The sequence below is a fragment of the Oncorhynchus mykiss genome, chromosome 22 (assembly GCF_057628025.1).
Source record: "Oncorhynchus mykiss isolate SJ-2025 chromosome 22, ASM5762802v1, whole genome shotgun sequence".
NCBI lineage: Eukaryota > Metazoa > Chordata > Actinopteri > Salmoniformes > Salmonidae > Oncorhynchus > Oncorhynchus mykiss.
The window spans coordinates 40460177-40477446 of record NC_143043.1 but is presented as its reverse complement, the minus strand read 5'-3'; the positions used below and the strand labels follow the sequence as shown (position 1 = coordinate 40477446).

Here is a 17270-nt window from a genome sequence, read left to right as displayed (position 1 = left end):
TTCGCAAGGCACTGTATTTACACTATAAACAGAAATGCACAGGAGGAAAAAAATAAATGTATTTCTTTCTCAAAACAGTGTATTTTCATCCAGATTGTGGGATGAACAGTAAGAGACAAAACAAGTACAGTAGAAGATAAACAAATAGGCTTGTTACTGTAAAGAAAAAAACAATTAGGGTGCATTTTGTCTCCTATTTTGAGCTGGCTACAGCACCTCATCAACATCACAAGCGATGTTCTCTCTGGCTAAACAGCAATGGACGTAGCCCTGGCATGCCCCCTAGTCTATGTCACCACAGGCCTCCTCCATTGCCTGGAGAAGGGGTATGCGTTGGTGGGGTTGGCGATCGTATACCTTCCAATGTCACCACGAAAATAACTCTTCTATTGGGTTTAGAAAAGGAGAATATGATGGCAGGTTGAGCATCAAAACTTGCGGATGGTCAATGAACCAGTTGTGGACCAGAGCAGCCCAGTGGAAACTTACGTTGTCCCAGATGACAACAAACCCGGACTGCTCTGGCCCATTCTGGCCCATTCTGGCCTATTCTTCTGGTCATTGGGAATGAGGATATTATGCAGGGTGTCAAGGAAGGTGATAATGTGGGCAGTATTGTGAGGACCAAGAGTGGCATGATGATGAAGGATACCCTTCTGACTAATGGCTGCACACATTGATGTTGCTACCACGCTGCCCAGGGACACTCACAATGGTGCGGTGTCCTATGGGGTTTCTTCCCCTACGTCTTGTTTCGGGTAGGTTAAAGCCGACCTCATCAAAGTAGACAAAATCATGATGCTCTGCAGCAGCATCTAGTTCCATAACTCTCTGACAAGACTAAACATTATTGTATGACAGTATGAATAGACAGAGCAGTCAATATGCAGCACAATACACTGAAATACAGTACCAATTACAGGTTAATATAACTTACTTGTATGTATTCATAGTGCAGTTGTTTCACTCTGTCAGAATTTAGTTCAAATGGTAATCTGTAGAGCTGCTTCCTACAAATCTGATGCCGTTTCAGGAGACGGCCGAGTGCAGATAAACTCACCCTATTTATGTTACCGAATGTTGTCTTTTCAGTGATGATGTGGTGTTGCAATTGTCGTAAACGTATGCTGTTGTTTGAAATGACCATATTCACTATGCGTTGTTCCTGCTCTGCTGTGAACAGACCGTTTCTTCCTCCATTGAATGGTCATCTAGCAATTCTGCAAAAACATGATGTGAATGGTTAGGGTGCAGGATTTCTTTCAGTATGAAATGAAATGATACGGCAGTGCTGTAAGTGCTACAGTGTTGTATGTACAGTAGCATGGTAGGTTTACTTACCTGTTCTCATTTTGAAATGTCCAAATGACACTTGCTGCAGTGTAGTGGGCTCAAGTTAGGCTGGATCCTCTACCCAGCCTCCCTGAAACTCAAACCATGGTTGACCACATGGTCAACCAAAGTGGCCCGGATGTCATCTGTGATTGTTCTCCTTCATCCTTCCTTGTCTTCGTCCTCTTCCTTGTCCTTGACCTCCTCCTTGTCCTCGTCCCCCTCTTACTCTCACTCCTCATCCTCGAACTCTCTCTCCAAAATTGGCCTCCATTGTTGTCCAAACCAAGAAAGCCAACCTGAAGCCTATTTATAGTGCTCAAGCTCTGATTTCTAAGTGAAGAAATGAGCTGTGTATTTTCACATGTGAGCACTGGGTGTAGGTAATCTCTAAATGAGAGTGGCATTTTGAATGGCAGTGTTTTCCAAATGATTATATTTCTAGAGTTGGTTGCGGCTGTCTGTTTGCCTTTTGCACATTTCTAAATACAATTGCACGAAAAACGTACAGTTTGGAAGGCAAATGTCTACTACTGAAAAGAGAAGACTAATCTGTCCGTAGAACCAATAGAACAAATGTTTCTCAACAACCCAATTTTTAGAGAACAGCAGCACTGTTTTACAAAGTAACGTTAGCTCATCTTGAGATAAGCTATTGCCACGATGAGCGCATCAGCCATCAATCACCGGGAGTAGTAACCTATCTTTAGGTGAGTCAATATGACACTGGCAATTATAATTAGTAGCCTGTAATGTAAGCTCATGTCTTCTGACGTAGAATTGCATGAAATGTGTTTTGAGACTGATGGAATGGTTCCAATTAAAGAAATGTTTACCTTTTTCTCCCAAATTTCATGGTATCCAATTGGTAGTTAGTCATTTCTCATCGCTGCAACTCCCGTACAGACTCGGGAGAGGCGAAGGTTGAGAGCTCCGAAACACAACCCAACCAAGCCGCACTGCTTCTTGACACAAAGCCCACTTAACCCGCCACAGGAGTCGCTAGTGCGCGATGGGACCCTCCCCTAATCCGGTCGACGTTGGGCCAATTGTGTGCTGCCCCATGGGTCTCCCAGTAGTGGCCGGCTGCAACAAAGCCTGTATTCGAACCCAGATTTTCTAGTGGCACAGCCTTAGACCACTGCGCCACACTGGAGGCATTTACCTTATTCTAAAGGATGTTTATGGTTCTCTTCCTTTCAGTGGAGGAACCTTTTCTCGTACTGGCAGATCATCATGAAATCCGGAAACTAAGTGTGGATGGATCAAATTACACCATTTTGAAACAGGTAAGAGGAAACCATTTATCTACACAAGTGGTAGTATTTGTTTTAAACTGATGCCAAAATATGCATAGGAATCCCTAGTATGTCTGTCACTCTGTTTTGGCAAAATAAGAACAACTCAGGGTAAAATGACAGAAACCAGAAAATCAAGTGAATACAATTAGATCTTTAACCATAGCCGGTTTGCATATATTTGTCACTGTCAGTCAGATTACCTGGCAACTACTCTGCCATTTTGTTGATATTTTAAATGTTACAATTGTACACATTTAGCAGACGGTCTTATCCAGAGTGACATATAATTAGTGGATTCATCGTAGATCTTTCATGCAGTCAGATGACCAAATCGCCCTATAGTGGCCTCATTGGTTGAATGTTAATGATGATATTTTTCATAATTAATAAACATTTTTTTTTTTTTTATTAATATTGGCATTCAAACTGTTATCCATTTCAACTTTATATCTTTACATATGATATGGTGCAGGTTCTTTCTTTTTTCTAAGCACATAACCTTGTGTGTGAGGTGTATCCTTTTGTGTAAAAGTAGATAGGTTTCAGACTACCAAGAAACACTCTGTGACCCTTTTATTTCCCGCTACAGTAAAAGGTCAAAACACTGTACACAGCTGATAATATAACGTTAGTAATATCAGTCCTGCTTTAAATGACATTCAGCTTATAAAGGCTTCATAATGCCTTCATAAGCATGACATGAATGTGTTACAAAGCATCTATATAGGCCGTCATTGTAAATAAGAATTTGTTCTGAACTGACTTGCCTAGTTAAATGAAGGTTAAATGTTTTTTTAATGACATAATAACCACGTGATGCTTTGTAAAGGGTTCATACATGTGGCATAACTGTGTGACATAATCAAAAATGTCAAATGTGACATAATCCACTATGTTGAATATGATTTAAACATGTGCTTAATAAATGTCATTTTATTTGGTTATTCCAAAATTCATTACAGTTTAAAATGTTCAACAAGTTAAAATTCAAATCCATAGAAATCCATTCAAATTAGGTAAAATAAACTAATGGTCATCCAATCAAAAAAACAAAGCAATCAATGAATCAAAAAATAATCAGAAAATGCTGTCAGTCCAGTCAGTCATGCCACAATATGTCTGTGTCTTTGTGTTGGTGGAGGGGAAGGGGTGGGTCTGTGCTGGCAGTTGCTCAAAGGATTTGGCAGTTGTGGTTGATCGGTGCTGTGTCCAGGGTTGGGGTTGGGGCCGGGACTGGAAGTCACGCTGGACCCGGGACTGGAGGCCAAGGGTTGGTGCTGGTCTAGTGCTGCAGAACGGGGGGAAAAACACGAATCGGGAAGTGGGGCAGGTGCTGGGTCGGGATCTGGATCTGGATCTGTAACGGGGAGGAAGGACAACCTGTGGAGCAAGTAGACACAAGGGAGCCCTAGACCCAGAGATCAAAGGTGGTGCTTCCCAGTGGCCTGTTCGCTCCGGGTGACGGTGAATTCTTTGGTCCCTCCTCCGCGCCTCGTCTGGTGGTCTGATGCTGGGACTGGCCAATGGGATCTGGATTTGTGTTGGATCTACAGAGGCGAGGAAGGACAACCTGAGGAGCAAGCAGACACACAAGGGAGCCCTAGACCCAGAGGTCAAATGTTGCACTCCCCTGTAGTCCACTCGCTCCAGATGAAGGTCTGTGCTTTATAAAGAATTACATGTTGTGCTGAAGGATGGCACATGCTCTGAATTGAATTCACGTTTGTCACATTACACCTAATCTCGTTCCCAGACACTTCCACCCACCCTTCATTATCTAGGTTTAGGTTTCAAATCTAATTTGAAGAAGAGATATTGTGGAAATGGGTAGGGTTTAGTCATAATTATGATTTTGTGGCTGTGTTAACTAGTGTCGACCAGGGGGAATGATGACAAATACTTTACTCAGTAAGGTCACTCCCATAGAATTCAATGGTCACTTCCAGTAAGGCCAACTTTGAATGGTTGGGGATGACATTATACCAAGAAACACTTACCGTATTGAAAGTGGCTTTCTTATGGAACTAAGTCACATTCCTCGCACACGACAATATAATGAGGGAATGGGAACAGAAGAGGAATGATTACCTGGTGCGGTAGTCTCAGGTTCGACTACTCCAAATCATCTTGGCTCTGACACACACAAACACAACCTTTGCAGGTCCATCAAATTCAAATACCTTTCATCAAATTGAAATGCCCTTCACACCCTACAGTAACCTGTGGATCATGAGCACCTTCAAAAATCAGCAGTACATTAATAACATATTTATTGACAATTTATGTAGTGTCCTGTAATACTTTGTTTGAAGTGAGATGACTTCGATCATTCATAGCAAATCCATAAATACTCTATATCGCATGTGTCTGCACTTACTTTAAACTTCTTAGGGATATCCCCCTTTTTTTCAATTTTCACCTAAAATGACATACCCAAATCATCTAACTGCCTGTAGCTCAGGCCCTGAAGCAAGGATATATGCAATATAAGTCACCAAAATTATTTGAAATAATGATTGAGGTAGCTATATATAATATAACTCAACACTTAACTACTAAAACTAATTTGAATTACAATAAATAAAAGCCTTTTAAAAGGATCCAACCCTTTTTTTTCCATTTTCGACCTAAAATGCCTGTAGCTCAGGACCTGAAGCAAGGATATGCATATTCTTGATACTATTTTAAATGAAACACTTTGAAGTTTGTGGAAATGTGAAATTAATGTAGGAGAATATAACACATTAGATCTGGTAAAAGATAATACATTGACAGTTTTTATTTTTTGTACCATCTTTGAATTGCAAGAAAAAAGGCCATAATGCATAATTCCAGCCCAGGCACAATTTAGATATTGGCCACTAGATGGCAACAGTGTATGTGGAAAGTTTTAGACTGATCCAATGAACCATTGCATATCTGTCCAAAATGTTGTATCGAGACTGCCCAAACGTGCCTAATTTGTTTATTAATACATTTTCAAGTTCATAATTGTGCACTGTCCTCAACAATAGTATGGTATTCTTTCACTGTAATAGCTACTGTAAATTGGACAGTGCAGTTAGATTAACAAGAATGTAATCTTTCTGCCCATATCAGATATGTCTATGTCTTGGGAATTTATTTTGTAACTTACAACCTCATGCTAATCACATTAGCCTACATTATCTCAATGGGACACTTTGGGACACTGATCCCGTAGAGGTTTTAATTTAATAGTTTTTCTCTGTCCAGTGGCACCAGAAGTCGGCATTTGATTTGCGAACTCATCACATGTGCGCCTATTGTGCTACAGAAACAAGAACAGTGCAGGGCATGTGCACTGAATTAAAGGGAAACTACACTCAAAAATCTAATTTTCTTAGATTTTTTCCAGACCTCAAAAGTCGTTCCCTGATGTGGTTTAAGCATTGTTGGGAACACAGAAAATCCTTTCTTTTTTTTAAATTAAAAAAGTATGACAAAATTGGTGAAAAACAGGAAAAAAATTAGGAAATCCGAAACCTGGAAAAAGAAAACCGAGAAAACTGAAGAGGTTGTGCCATCCTAGAAATGTTTTAGAGTAATATAATATGCACAATTTAGCAGAAGCAAACACTTTTATCCAAAACTACTTAGTCATGCATGCATACATTTTTACGTATGGGTGGTCCCGGTGGTTATGTCAAAGAGTTATGCCATATTATGACACCTTTATAGAGGATTACATATGGTTATAAATGATTTGTGACACATTTATGTAGTGTTTATGAAGGCTTTATAAGCTAGCTCCACGTCACTTAAAGCGGGACCAATATGTCTATCTTTATCTTCACTATTAATTTCATTTTTTTTTGTTTCTTTTCACATTGTTTATTGTTTATTTCACTTGCTTTGGCAATGTAAACATGTTTCCCATGCCAATAAAGCCCCTTTGAAGGAGAGAGAGAGTGAATCATCTCTAATGAGTCACACAGGGTCATGAAATGAAACAGCCAGCACTGTGAAACCTTTAAATGGTGCAAAACTTAAGATCTGTATAGTGACATGTCTGTAATAACAATGGGCCCACACTCCGACCCTTAGCAAAACACCCTCATGTAGCTCAGTTACATTTAGTGTCTTCTTTGGACCGAGTACTGACAACTTTTCGTATATCATTGTCTAAGCTAATTGATACATGTACAGTTCTTGTTTGTATTCGTCATTTGCTATCTTTATATATTATTTTGTAAGTGCTCCAGGTTACTTAGATACAGGTATAGCTATTTGGAAAGATACTTCACATCAGAAGCATTTTTAGCTATACGAGGCCTAGGTAGCCTTGCCTGACCTTGTCATGAAGTTGAGATGAGAGTTGTGAAGTTGTCAGAAAAGCCACAGCGGCTTACTTCTTACAGAGAGAGCTCTATATTATATATCCTGTCTATCCATCTACCTTCAGGCAACACATTACATCCCTCTGTCATTCTCCAGCTTGTCAACCTTCCAATTTCAATGTGATTATTCACCCGTCCTCCCTGTGGGGGAGTTGACCTGCCCATGTTGATTGGCAGAGGGAAATAGTCTTACCCAGATCCCTCTGGAGAGCCTATTTCAATCACTGTTAGGTCTCATCACTACTGCCATGTTATCACATGTTCATTATGTGAATCACACACTCTGAGAATGGAGTTTAAGCTGGGGGAATTCTATAGGGGCCTATTGAGAACCATCTCCTCCTCTCCTGACTGTTCTGTTGAGTGGCCTGGCTGGCCTCAGCAGCAATAATTCACTTTAATCACCATGCTAGCTTTAATGGTAGCTAAAGTGGGGGATCTGCATAATATATGCATATTACAGCTGTCTCTACTAAGTGGCCCCGCTGCATTGCTGTCTGGCTAACACTCCACTGACCTCGTGTCAATGTATCACACCATCACATGTTCAATGTAGATCATACCACTAATGATTTTATGTAAATCTGAGATTACCTAATCAGTGTAAAATATTAAACATTAACATCACATGGAATGTATCTCGCCTTATCAAACTACAAATATATTTGAGGCTTACCATCTCCCCCGTTATCATATAGTTAGGCCTACAATAGGCATTATTAGACCTGATGATAGGCCTACATACAAAGGCCTACTTTAGACCTCAGTCTTTCCGTCTTTTGTAATATACCATGTAAATGATTGAGTCTGTCTGTGTGCAGTTCTTCCTACCAGAGAGCTGCTGGTTGCACTTAAGAGCTGTGCTGCTCTGAGAGAGAAGAAAGAGACCTCTCTGCTCCCACGGAGAGGTCCCTGAGGACTCTTTGGCGCAGGCAGTCTTTGAGGGTGTTGATGATCTGATGAAGATGTCTGGTACAGCCTGTCAAGATTCTCTGACACCTTATCCTGGCACCCGCTGTGCAGCCCAGTAGGGGAGGTGCGATTGTTTAGGGAGACGTTCCTGTCTGACTGGCAGGGGGGTCTTCTTAGCATGACAGCAAGAGATGTACCTCGCTCTTATTTCTTTGATAGCTAAGGCTCCTCTTGGTCGGGCTTCAGTTTTCACTGGGTTTAAGAATATAGCTGGAGGCAGTCACTGCAACTCACGGGGGAAATCATCCAAAATCAATATTGTTACTGCATTTCACAGGTGGACACATTAACTAGGCCTAAGTGTGTTTACAGGTCATTATGTGTGTATTACTTGCATCTGTGAAACACCCAGTTTCAGAGTCTCACTGAAGAATATGCCCTCACTTGTAAATGCTCTCTTACGGCTCTTTACATTACTGAAGCAATGAATGAAAGGTTACCATGATGTACCAATTAATCACAACATTTATTTTTTTAAATTCTGCTTTTGAATGTTGCTTATTTTCTAAATTGCACTCAATTGCAATTCGAAAAGTAATTTAACTAGTGAAAGGAGTGTTTCATGTAGCATTTGTCACCATTTACACGGTAGCTTCCACCTTTTATATGTAGGTTTGGGTCATTGGGGCACTCACTATTAATGTCTGACTGATTACCGTTGTTTGTTTCCTGCTGTTTTTCTATGTGGTTTGTGTATGTAATGTTTGAACTGGGGTAATATTTTCCTCTTCTAGGACAATAATTATAAACAAATCTAACAATGTCTATCTTATATCCAGGGCCTGAACAACATCATTCACATAGACTTTGACTACAGGAAAGAGTTCATCTACTGGATAGACTCTTCCAGACCCAGCGGACGGAAGATCAACAGAATGAGACTCAATGGGAGTGACCTTAAGGTACTGCTGCTAGAGGGAAGTCATTTATATGTAGCATGCACTTAGCATCAAATCACTCTTAACAACACAACTTTTCCTGTGTTCGGGAAGAGCAGTTATAAGATGATCATATGAAAGACCAGACCAGAGACCAGGATGTAAAGTTTAAATATATGTACTAAATGCCTGCTTGTTTATTTTTAGGAAAATAGATTTTAGTTCTCAAAAATAATAACATTTGCAACAATGTTTCACAGTGTGATTCACACAATAAACAATATTAACAAAATAATATTATAGGCCTAGTTCAATTTCAATACCTTGGGTTAAAGTATATGGTTCTACAGTATTTCAATGTACTGACCTGTTGCACCCTCTACAACCACTGTGATTATCATTTGAGAACTGTTATAATCGCCAACCGGCATACCCAGAAGGGGACTGGCCACCCCTAAGAGCCTGGTTCCTCTCTAGGTTTCTTCCTAGGTTTTGGCCTTTCTAGGGAGTTCTTCCTAGCCACCGTGCTTTTACATCTGCATTGCTTTCTGTTTGGGGTTTTAGGCTGGGTTTCTGTATAGCACTTTGTGACATCTGCTGATGTAAAAATGGTTTTATAAATACATTTGATTGATTGATTGAATACCTCCGGTAAAATTGGGTGCACCCTTCGATAGTAATATCAAGTATCACCAGTAAATATCCAGATCAATTCAATATAGAAAACAAAATAACTTTCAAATCAATGTTCACAACAGTCCTACCACACATATGGAGTGATCAGTCCCATCAAACATTGTAGGGCAGTGGGGAAAGTTAACTCAAAGGTCCTCTTGAAGAGTTTAAATGTCTTTCTACGTCGCTCTCTTTGGGTAGGCTCACCATCCAATGAATCAACTGCAACGAAAACCTGACCAAGTAAATGTTCCAAAAGCACATTCAACCTCGTCTCAGTACGAGTGTGATGAACTGACCATTGATTATCAGTGTTTCTCTTAATATATTTCAAGATTTGACTAGTTATTTCTAGCTTTTAATGCAGATTCCTGACAATCACGAACAATAGAAAGTCTGTCATAAAATGTTGCTTCCTCTACAGGGTTTACTCAAGATTGGAAATGATTGAGCTGTCAATCAAAGGTGGGACCTAAGTGCACTTCTGATTGGTTATGTAATTTCTTGCATAAATACAATAATATTTAGCTCATTAGTTGACTTGGGATACAGATGTCCCTGGATGCCCCTGTGATATGGGGCGGCAAACATAGTTGGAGCATTGGGCCAGTAACCGAAAGGTTGCTATTGTCATTTTGCCCCTGAACAAGGCAGTTAACTCACTGTTCCTAGGCCGTCATTGTGAATAAGAATTTGTCCTTAACTGACTTGCCAGGGTAAATAATGATAATATGCTACCTACAGTACCATTTAGAGCTTGCTCCCCATGCTCCATTTCCCTCTCACCATCCTCTCCTGCCCTGCTGGCTTCTCTTATGTAGATGAGGATCATACTGAATGAAGTACGCACTGCAGTGTGAATCAACTTAGTTGACTCTTCAGCGGTGTGCCAAATACCTTATAAAGTGCTCAGGAACCCATTTTCCAAAAGTATCTAATGATGAACTTAGCATTAAGATTATTTTGGTGAACCAGGTCCTGGTCAAAAGTAGTGCACTATAAACGGAATAGGGTGCCATTTTGGATGCATCCTTCAATGGATATAGAGATTGAAAATGTAATTGCTCCCAATTGATGATTGTTTCCTTTCATCCTTTATAGGCAGGCATCATAATGGACTTGTATCATTTACAGAGGCAATAAACAGTGAGGCAGCGCTGTAATCAATGCCTATTAACGAGACAACGATTAGCTCTCTGGCTGAACGCAACAGGTCTGTATAATCATGGAGGTCCATTCGGGTCATGGGATTGGAGCCCAGAACACACAGACATCACGGGGTCACCTGCTGGACACCCTGACGCACCCCAACCCCCCCCCCCCGTCCTCTCATCTCATTAGAATTGTATTTTGAGAGCAGGAGGTTCGTTCAGCTAAATTACACCCAGGCTGTGTCTCAAATGGCAACCTATTCCCTATGCAGTGCACTACTTTTGACTAGAGCTCTGACTCGGAACCAGTCACCCACAGTCCCTGTTTGAGCCTCCACCACACTCTTAGAAAATGTTATATTTTAACACATCATACATATAGTTAGGGATGACATATGCTGTTTTACTTTTAACAATCACAGTGTTGTTGTTTTATTACACAGTGTTGTATTCCACTTAAATCCACGTAAAAAATGATGTAAATGACTGGGGAAGACATTTAGAAAAAAAGTAGCCATTTAAAATGTTTATTTATTGCTCCATATACAAAATCTAACATGAAACAAATTATGTACACGCAAAATATTCATCTTTAAATATTTCTAACATGTTAGTGCCTGGTAGATACACAGTCCAGGGAAACCTACTCAGACAATTGTATACCTGAGATACAGGAGAACAGACTATTGTTGGATGTGGTAGCCATTTATTCCTTGTTAGAGACAAAAAATATCCAGATCTGGTTTACCATATACAGATGAGGTTTAACATATACAGTTAAACTGATACAGAACTTCCACTCACGGGTAGTTAAAAATAACTAACTAAGACACACCTCCAATATACTTTCCCAATGTGCCTTGCCTTTTTGAGTGAATTGTAGAGTTACCACCCATGACTGTACTGTATTTGTTGGTGACAGAGACATGCTTGTTGAATTTGTTTATTTTCAGTCATGTTACTAGTTTAGCCTTACACAGTGGTCTGAAACTCATGGTTTACAGGCCACCTCAGGCCTGCAAGTAAGGTTGCAATATTCCAGTAATTTAACAAAAATTCCCTAAAATCCTGGTTGAAGGACTCCAGATTTCCTGCTTATTCCCACCTGTTCCCAGGAAGTTCCCAACTGGGATATTTTAAAGCTACCAGAGTTGTGCAAGCCTACCTGCGAGTCACATTATGCTGGTTTGCAATGTGAGGTGTAAATTCCTATTGGAATCCAGCCAGTGCTAGGATCTCTAAAAGTTTGAATTTTTATTCAGCCGCAATCTGCATTCAGAATGACTGCCAGAGTTGAGTAAATTGTGTGGAGACTACCTAAGCCCCATTTAAACTGGAACAACCATTTCACAAACGTCTGCTAAATGCAAAAACACAGAAGTTAAACATTTGTTTTAAATCAACCTGCAGTAGTGCATGCTGGGAAATATGATAGTGATGTGCATGGTTTTGCCTAACTATCCTAACTTCTTAAAATTTGTCAGGGCTAAAATATTGCTGTGTTCGTGCTGCATTAGCATCAAATGGTCACCTCATTCAGATAAAGAGTGAATTTACCTTGTTTCGTATACCTGCTGCTGGCTGGCTGAGGCTCACTCCAAGCTGTCAGTTGTCACTTTTCAGGTATGTAAGGGCCAGTGTGTTGACTTTGGATCCGCAATGCAATTGGTCAATAATCTAACACAGCTTTCAACACATTAATTTCAGGAATTGACAAAAAATGTGTTGAGAAATGTACACGAATGTGTTAAAAATAGTGCTCACTGCCACTAGCACCCTGCCACGGCTCAGCCACAGCTAAAGGATTTGAGATAGGTCTGTTGTTTTAGCATGGAGGTTAATTATGTGAACAGTGAATAAAGCAGACCATAGTTTAAGCCCTAGAATATGACTTCTTTAAAGTATAAGACATGGAATGGGCAAAGCTAGGGGATTTGTGCTTATTTACTTCAGGGTAGAGGCAAGTTAATCGCAGTGAAATGTACTGCATATGTTTCTTCTCTTTTGCGGCGAGGAAAATAATGGTGGATATTTGCATGTACCATATTTAGACTGCCAGAAATGGATGAGTGTTTTTCTACATACATTACAATGTGTTTTCTATGGCAATGCTTGACAATGTAATTTAGACAATGATGTTATAAGTAGCCCCCTGGGTTATAGGTAATGTTCTAACTAACCCTAAACTACAATAACATTATACTGTTGCGCTGACAGAACATTACAGTGAATAATGAGTACAGTGTTTTTTTGTTAATCATAGTTCTAATCTGCCTCTCCAATAACAGCCCTTAGCAAGCCTCCAGTATGTGCGCCTCTGGGTGTTTACTCTGTGTAAACATAAGGCATGTTAATGATGAAACAGGATGATAAAGCATAATTGAAGTTAATCAGAAGCAGAAGAGGTGATTTCTCGTCTGAGTACAGCTCAGAGACCAGGGGAGCACCTCCAGTGAGGTCTGTATAAGAAAGTAGCCAGCCCGCCTAAATCAAAGACACAGAGCATCATTATGTTGACTCCATTGTTTGAAATACTTCACAGCTTTTATTTGGATTGTGATTATAGTTCTTTGCTCATTGTCTATAGTCAGCAGGGTTTGGGGGACCTTACATGTTGACAAGACTCAAATCCACATGAAGAAATATTTCAAATCAATGCAACAAAAAGAGAAGCTAGACCACAGGCTCGACCTAAAGTGTTGTGTATTAACCACTCCCCCCTCTGTCTTTTTACTGCCTCCGGAGGAAGTTTCCTGACGGAAAACACTCCTCAATCTGTGACATTTTGGAGACTGTTTGAAGCTCCAGTTTAGTCTAAATTACTGCTTAGGGGACAGCCTAGTCGATTTGGCAAGGCTATATATCTCTTGCAAATGAGGATAGAGAAGGCCTCAAAGCGCATGATGTCCCTCAATGGCAGATTGCATGGGTGTTGTTGGGTCTGGAATAGTGTTTCAAGGCATCAGTTTCATGTGCCAGCTGGCACTATTATTGTTTATTCCTAACAACTTTTGCTAATTCAAAAGCTGCCTAAACTGAGAGACATTGAGTGAAAGTTGATGTATAATTCCACCATCATTAAGGATACGGTTTTTAACATTTATTTTGCAACAATCTTTCATATGTTTTGGACATTAATCATATGATAAATGTTTTGGTTGTTGTTGTTGTCATTGTCTCTGCTAGTTTTTTTTATCTCCCTCTCTCTTTCCCACCAGATAGTCCATCGGACTGCGGTCCCCAGTGCACTGGCCCTGGATTGGATAGGGAAAAACCTGTACTGGTGTGACATCGAGAGGAAGAGCCTGGAGGTGTCTAAAGCTAACGGCCTGTACCCCTCTGTCCTGGTCAGCACTGGTATCAGGAACCCTACTGACCTGGCCCTGGATCCACAGTCAGGGTACTGTATCAGACACATTGACCTCTAACCCTAACCCCACTGACCTGGCCCTGGATCCACAGTCAGGGTACTGTATCAGACAATTGGGACCTCTAACCCTAACCCCACTGACAACTTGAACAAACACTCAAGCACGACTACACACTAAGCTGGACTGTCCGACTTTCAGCAAACAGGAGGCTTGGCATTAAGGTCTGTTTATGTTAGGGCTCAATCTAGAAGAAAGGTTATTTACGTGTCAAATTACCAATTGGTGACCCCTCCCTTACGGAATTACTTGGCACATTGTTAAGCAAATGTAATATTCAAAATTGACTCTGGATAAGAGTGACTGCTAAATTACTCAAATGTAAATGTACAATGTGATGATATAGTGAGCAGTCTACTTTTACACCTGAGGGTTTTTATAGCACTGAATACTAATTTTGTTTTTTCATTGTAATTTTCCTAATGTTAACCTAGCATTCTAATGATGTTTTGTAAGAGACACCTTGTAAGACGTGTCCACATTCCTCCATGTGTAGGTATGCATTCTGGGTGGACTGCTGTGAATCTCCTCACATCAGTCGTGTGGGTATGGATGGTCGAGGGCATGCTGTTATCATCGACAAAGAGATCTACAGCCCCACTGCCCTCACTATAGATTACACCAACAAGAGGCTGTACTGGGCAGATGACAACCACATTCTGTTCGCCAACATAGACGGCTCACAGAGACACAAAGGTAAGGAAGAATATAATGTTGGACTTTTTCCACTATAAGAATATGTGATTAATCAGGGTTTCTACCTGGGTCTCCCAGCACACCACAATACCATTTCAGCTGAGCCAAAGCCTAGGCATTAGATTGGGAGCTAACGCAAGTCTTAAGGTCTCAGGCTAGGTTACTCATCACACAAGTGTGATTGCTAAGCCACCTCAATTACATGTGTGTGGTGTTCTCTCACTTTTCTCATCAACTAATGATGGGTCTACTGTTTTGTATTGTGTCTCTCTCCAGTGTCCTATGATCACATTCAGGGGGTGATGGGTCTGACACTGTTTGAGGACTTTGTCTACTGGACAGATGGGAAATCCAAGTCACTCCGACGAGCACATAAAACTACTGGGGCCCAAGGAATTGAGCTGCTCAACTCCTGGCAAGCTATCAAATCTGTCAAGGTTTACCACTCACTACGCCAACCTGAAGGTAGAGTACCCCACCCAACACAGTAGTCCCCTCACTTACCCACCTGCCAACCCAAATACATGGTCATATACTGAATGGTTACATAGGTTATTACTATTATATAGTTTATGATATTATTATATAGGATGCGATTATATAGGGGATGGTATTAAGAATGTGGCTAATGTTCTATTTAATTATGCTGTACTTTCGGTTTTGTTCTCCCCCACCCTCTCTTTCTCTCCCCCCCCTCTCTGTGCAGTGCCCAAGCACCAGTGTCAGGTGGCCAATGGAGGATGTAGCCACTTGTGTCTCCTTTCTCCTGGCGGGGAACACAAGTGTGCTTGTCCAACTAATTTCTACCTTGCTGCTGACAACAAGACCTGCCTCTCCAACTGCACTGCAAGTCAGGTCAGTGTCTATCCCTTCTCACACTCCTCAGCACTTGTAGATATGGTAACTCTTTTTGCATAGTCTGTTATTCTATTCTGTTTTCCCTCAAGGCAGATATGTGGTTTTCATTCCCTTTCTCCTTGTTTATCACATTGTCTCTTCTCTTCTGCCATGCTTCTGCAGCTTAAGTCCCATGAAAATAGTAGTGTTTGTTTTCCTTTTGTTTGAACAACAGTTTTTTGGGATAAGTTAGAATTCTGTCTAGTTAATTTGTGTGTTCTGTAGTTCCGCTGTGGAACCGACGAGTGTATTCCTTTCTGGTGGAAGTGTGACACTGTGGATGACTGTGGCGATGGATCAGATGAGCCTGCTGACTGTCGTGAGTAACATGTTTTTTCATTTCATACCAACTATGCATTACTGGACTTCCTGACTTCCTTGTAGCTCAGTGTTAAATTAAAATGTTGCTTTCATCATATTTAATCCAATGTGACACCAATGTCGATAAAACTTAGCAAATCAACCTAATTGTAGGTACAAGACACTCTCCCCGCCTCTTGTCATGAGATGTTACTGAGAACCACGTACCAGATTTTTAACAAGGTTGTTAGCATTAGGAAAGAAAGATAATTACTTACCTCGATCTAGCTCAACATTTAGGCATAGGATAAGAACGAGAATACAGCGTCTATAAAGTGCCAATTAGACTTGCCACCTTTTGGACTGAATAATTTTTGATAAAATGTATAATTTCTCGTTCTCAGTTGCCCATTTCTGTATATTAAGCACCAACAATGTGCTTTCGTTTTGTAGCATTTCTGACAATGCTAACATTATTTAGCCAAAGCTCAGAGTTCTAAAACCGGGACCAACAACTCTGTTGCTAGCAGCTGTAGCTAGCTAACACCAGTCGGATGAGAAGCTAGCTACAAGCAAAGGAAGTTAGCTAGCTATTTTCCAATATGTTTTTCATATGGCTGAAGTCATCTGTGTAAACTAAATCAGAGCACAACCAAAATAAGCTAGCAAACGTCCTTGGCCACTATCATAGCCTGTTAGCTAGCCAACTAGGCAGTAGTTACAAGCTAACTAGACTGTGCTATGGCTGTATAGATGGTGCACCAACCACAACTCAATGTCGACAATAAATCTTAGTTAGCTAAATTCTTCCATAAAACAGAGCTAGCTAAGTAAAATTCATAGTCAACACCAAACTTTGCTAATTTATAATTCATACAATCAAACTGGCTGGATTAGCTATTTCATCAATCAAAACCAGCTTCGTACAACACAAACTGTAGCTAAACATTTTCTTGCAAAGAAACAATTAGCTATGTTGAATCTAAACCTGGCCAATGCACATACAAGCAACACATCTGCTGTGCAATGCACTGTGTCTACATGCTGGCTAGCTAGTTAGCTAGATCAACACATGAGTCCGACATGTTTTTTTTAAGCAGTTCCACACATACAACAACACAGAGGTACACATGGAGTAAAACAAACATACAGTCAATAATACAGTAGAAACAAGTTCATATACGATGTGAGCAAATGAGGTGAGATAAGGGAGGTAAAGGCAAAAAAAAAGGCCATGGTGGCAAAGTAAATACAATATAGCAAGTAAAACACTGGAATGGTA

The 17270-nt window shown here is 40.5% G+C and overlaps 1 protein-coding gene across 2 annotated transcripts in view; it reads left to right on the top strand.

The window, feature by feature from the left end:
- Positions 1 to 17270, top strand: part of LOC110502094 (low-density lipoprotein receptor-related protein 1B-like) — a 225377-nt gene that overhangs the window by 146605 nt on the left and 61502 nt on the right. For both annotated transcript variants that reach the window (XM_090216050.1, XM_090216049.1), the window contains exons 47-53: positions 2536 to 2621; positions 8743 to 8865; positions 13886 to 14067; positions 14592 to 14791; positions 15068 to 15256; positions 15498 to 15646; positions 15914 to 16007. In XM_090216050.1, the coding sequence (XP_090072176.1) occupies positions 2536 to 2621; positions 8743 to 8865; positions 13886 to 14067; positions 14592 to 14791; positions 15068 to 15256; positions 15498 to 15646; positions 15914 to 16007 (1023 nt within the window). The remainder of the gene's footprint in view (positions 1 to 2535; positions 2622 to 8742; positions 8866 to 13885; positions 14068 to 14591; positions 14792 to 15067; positions 15257 to 15497; positions 15647 to 15913; positions 16008 to 17270) is intronic.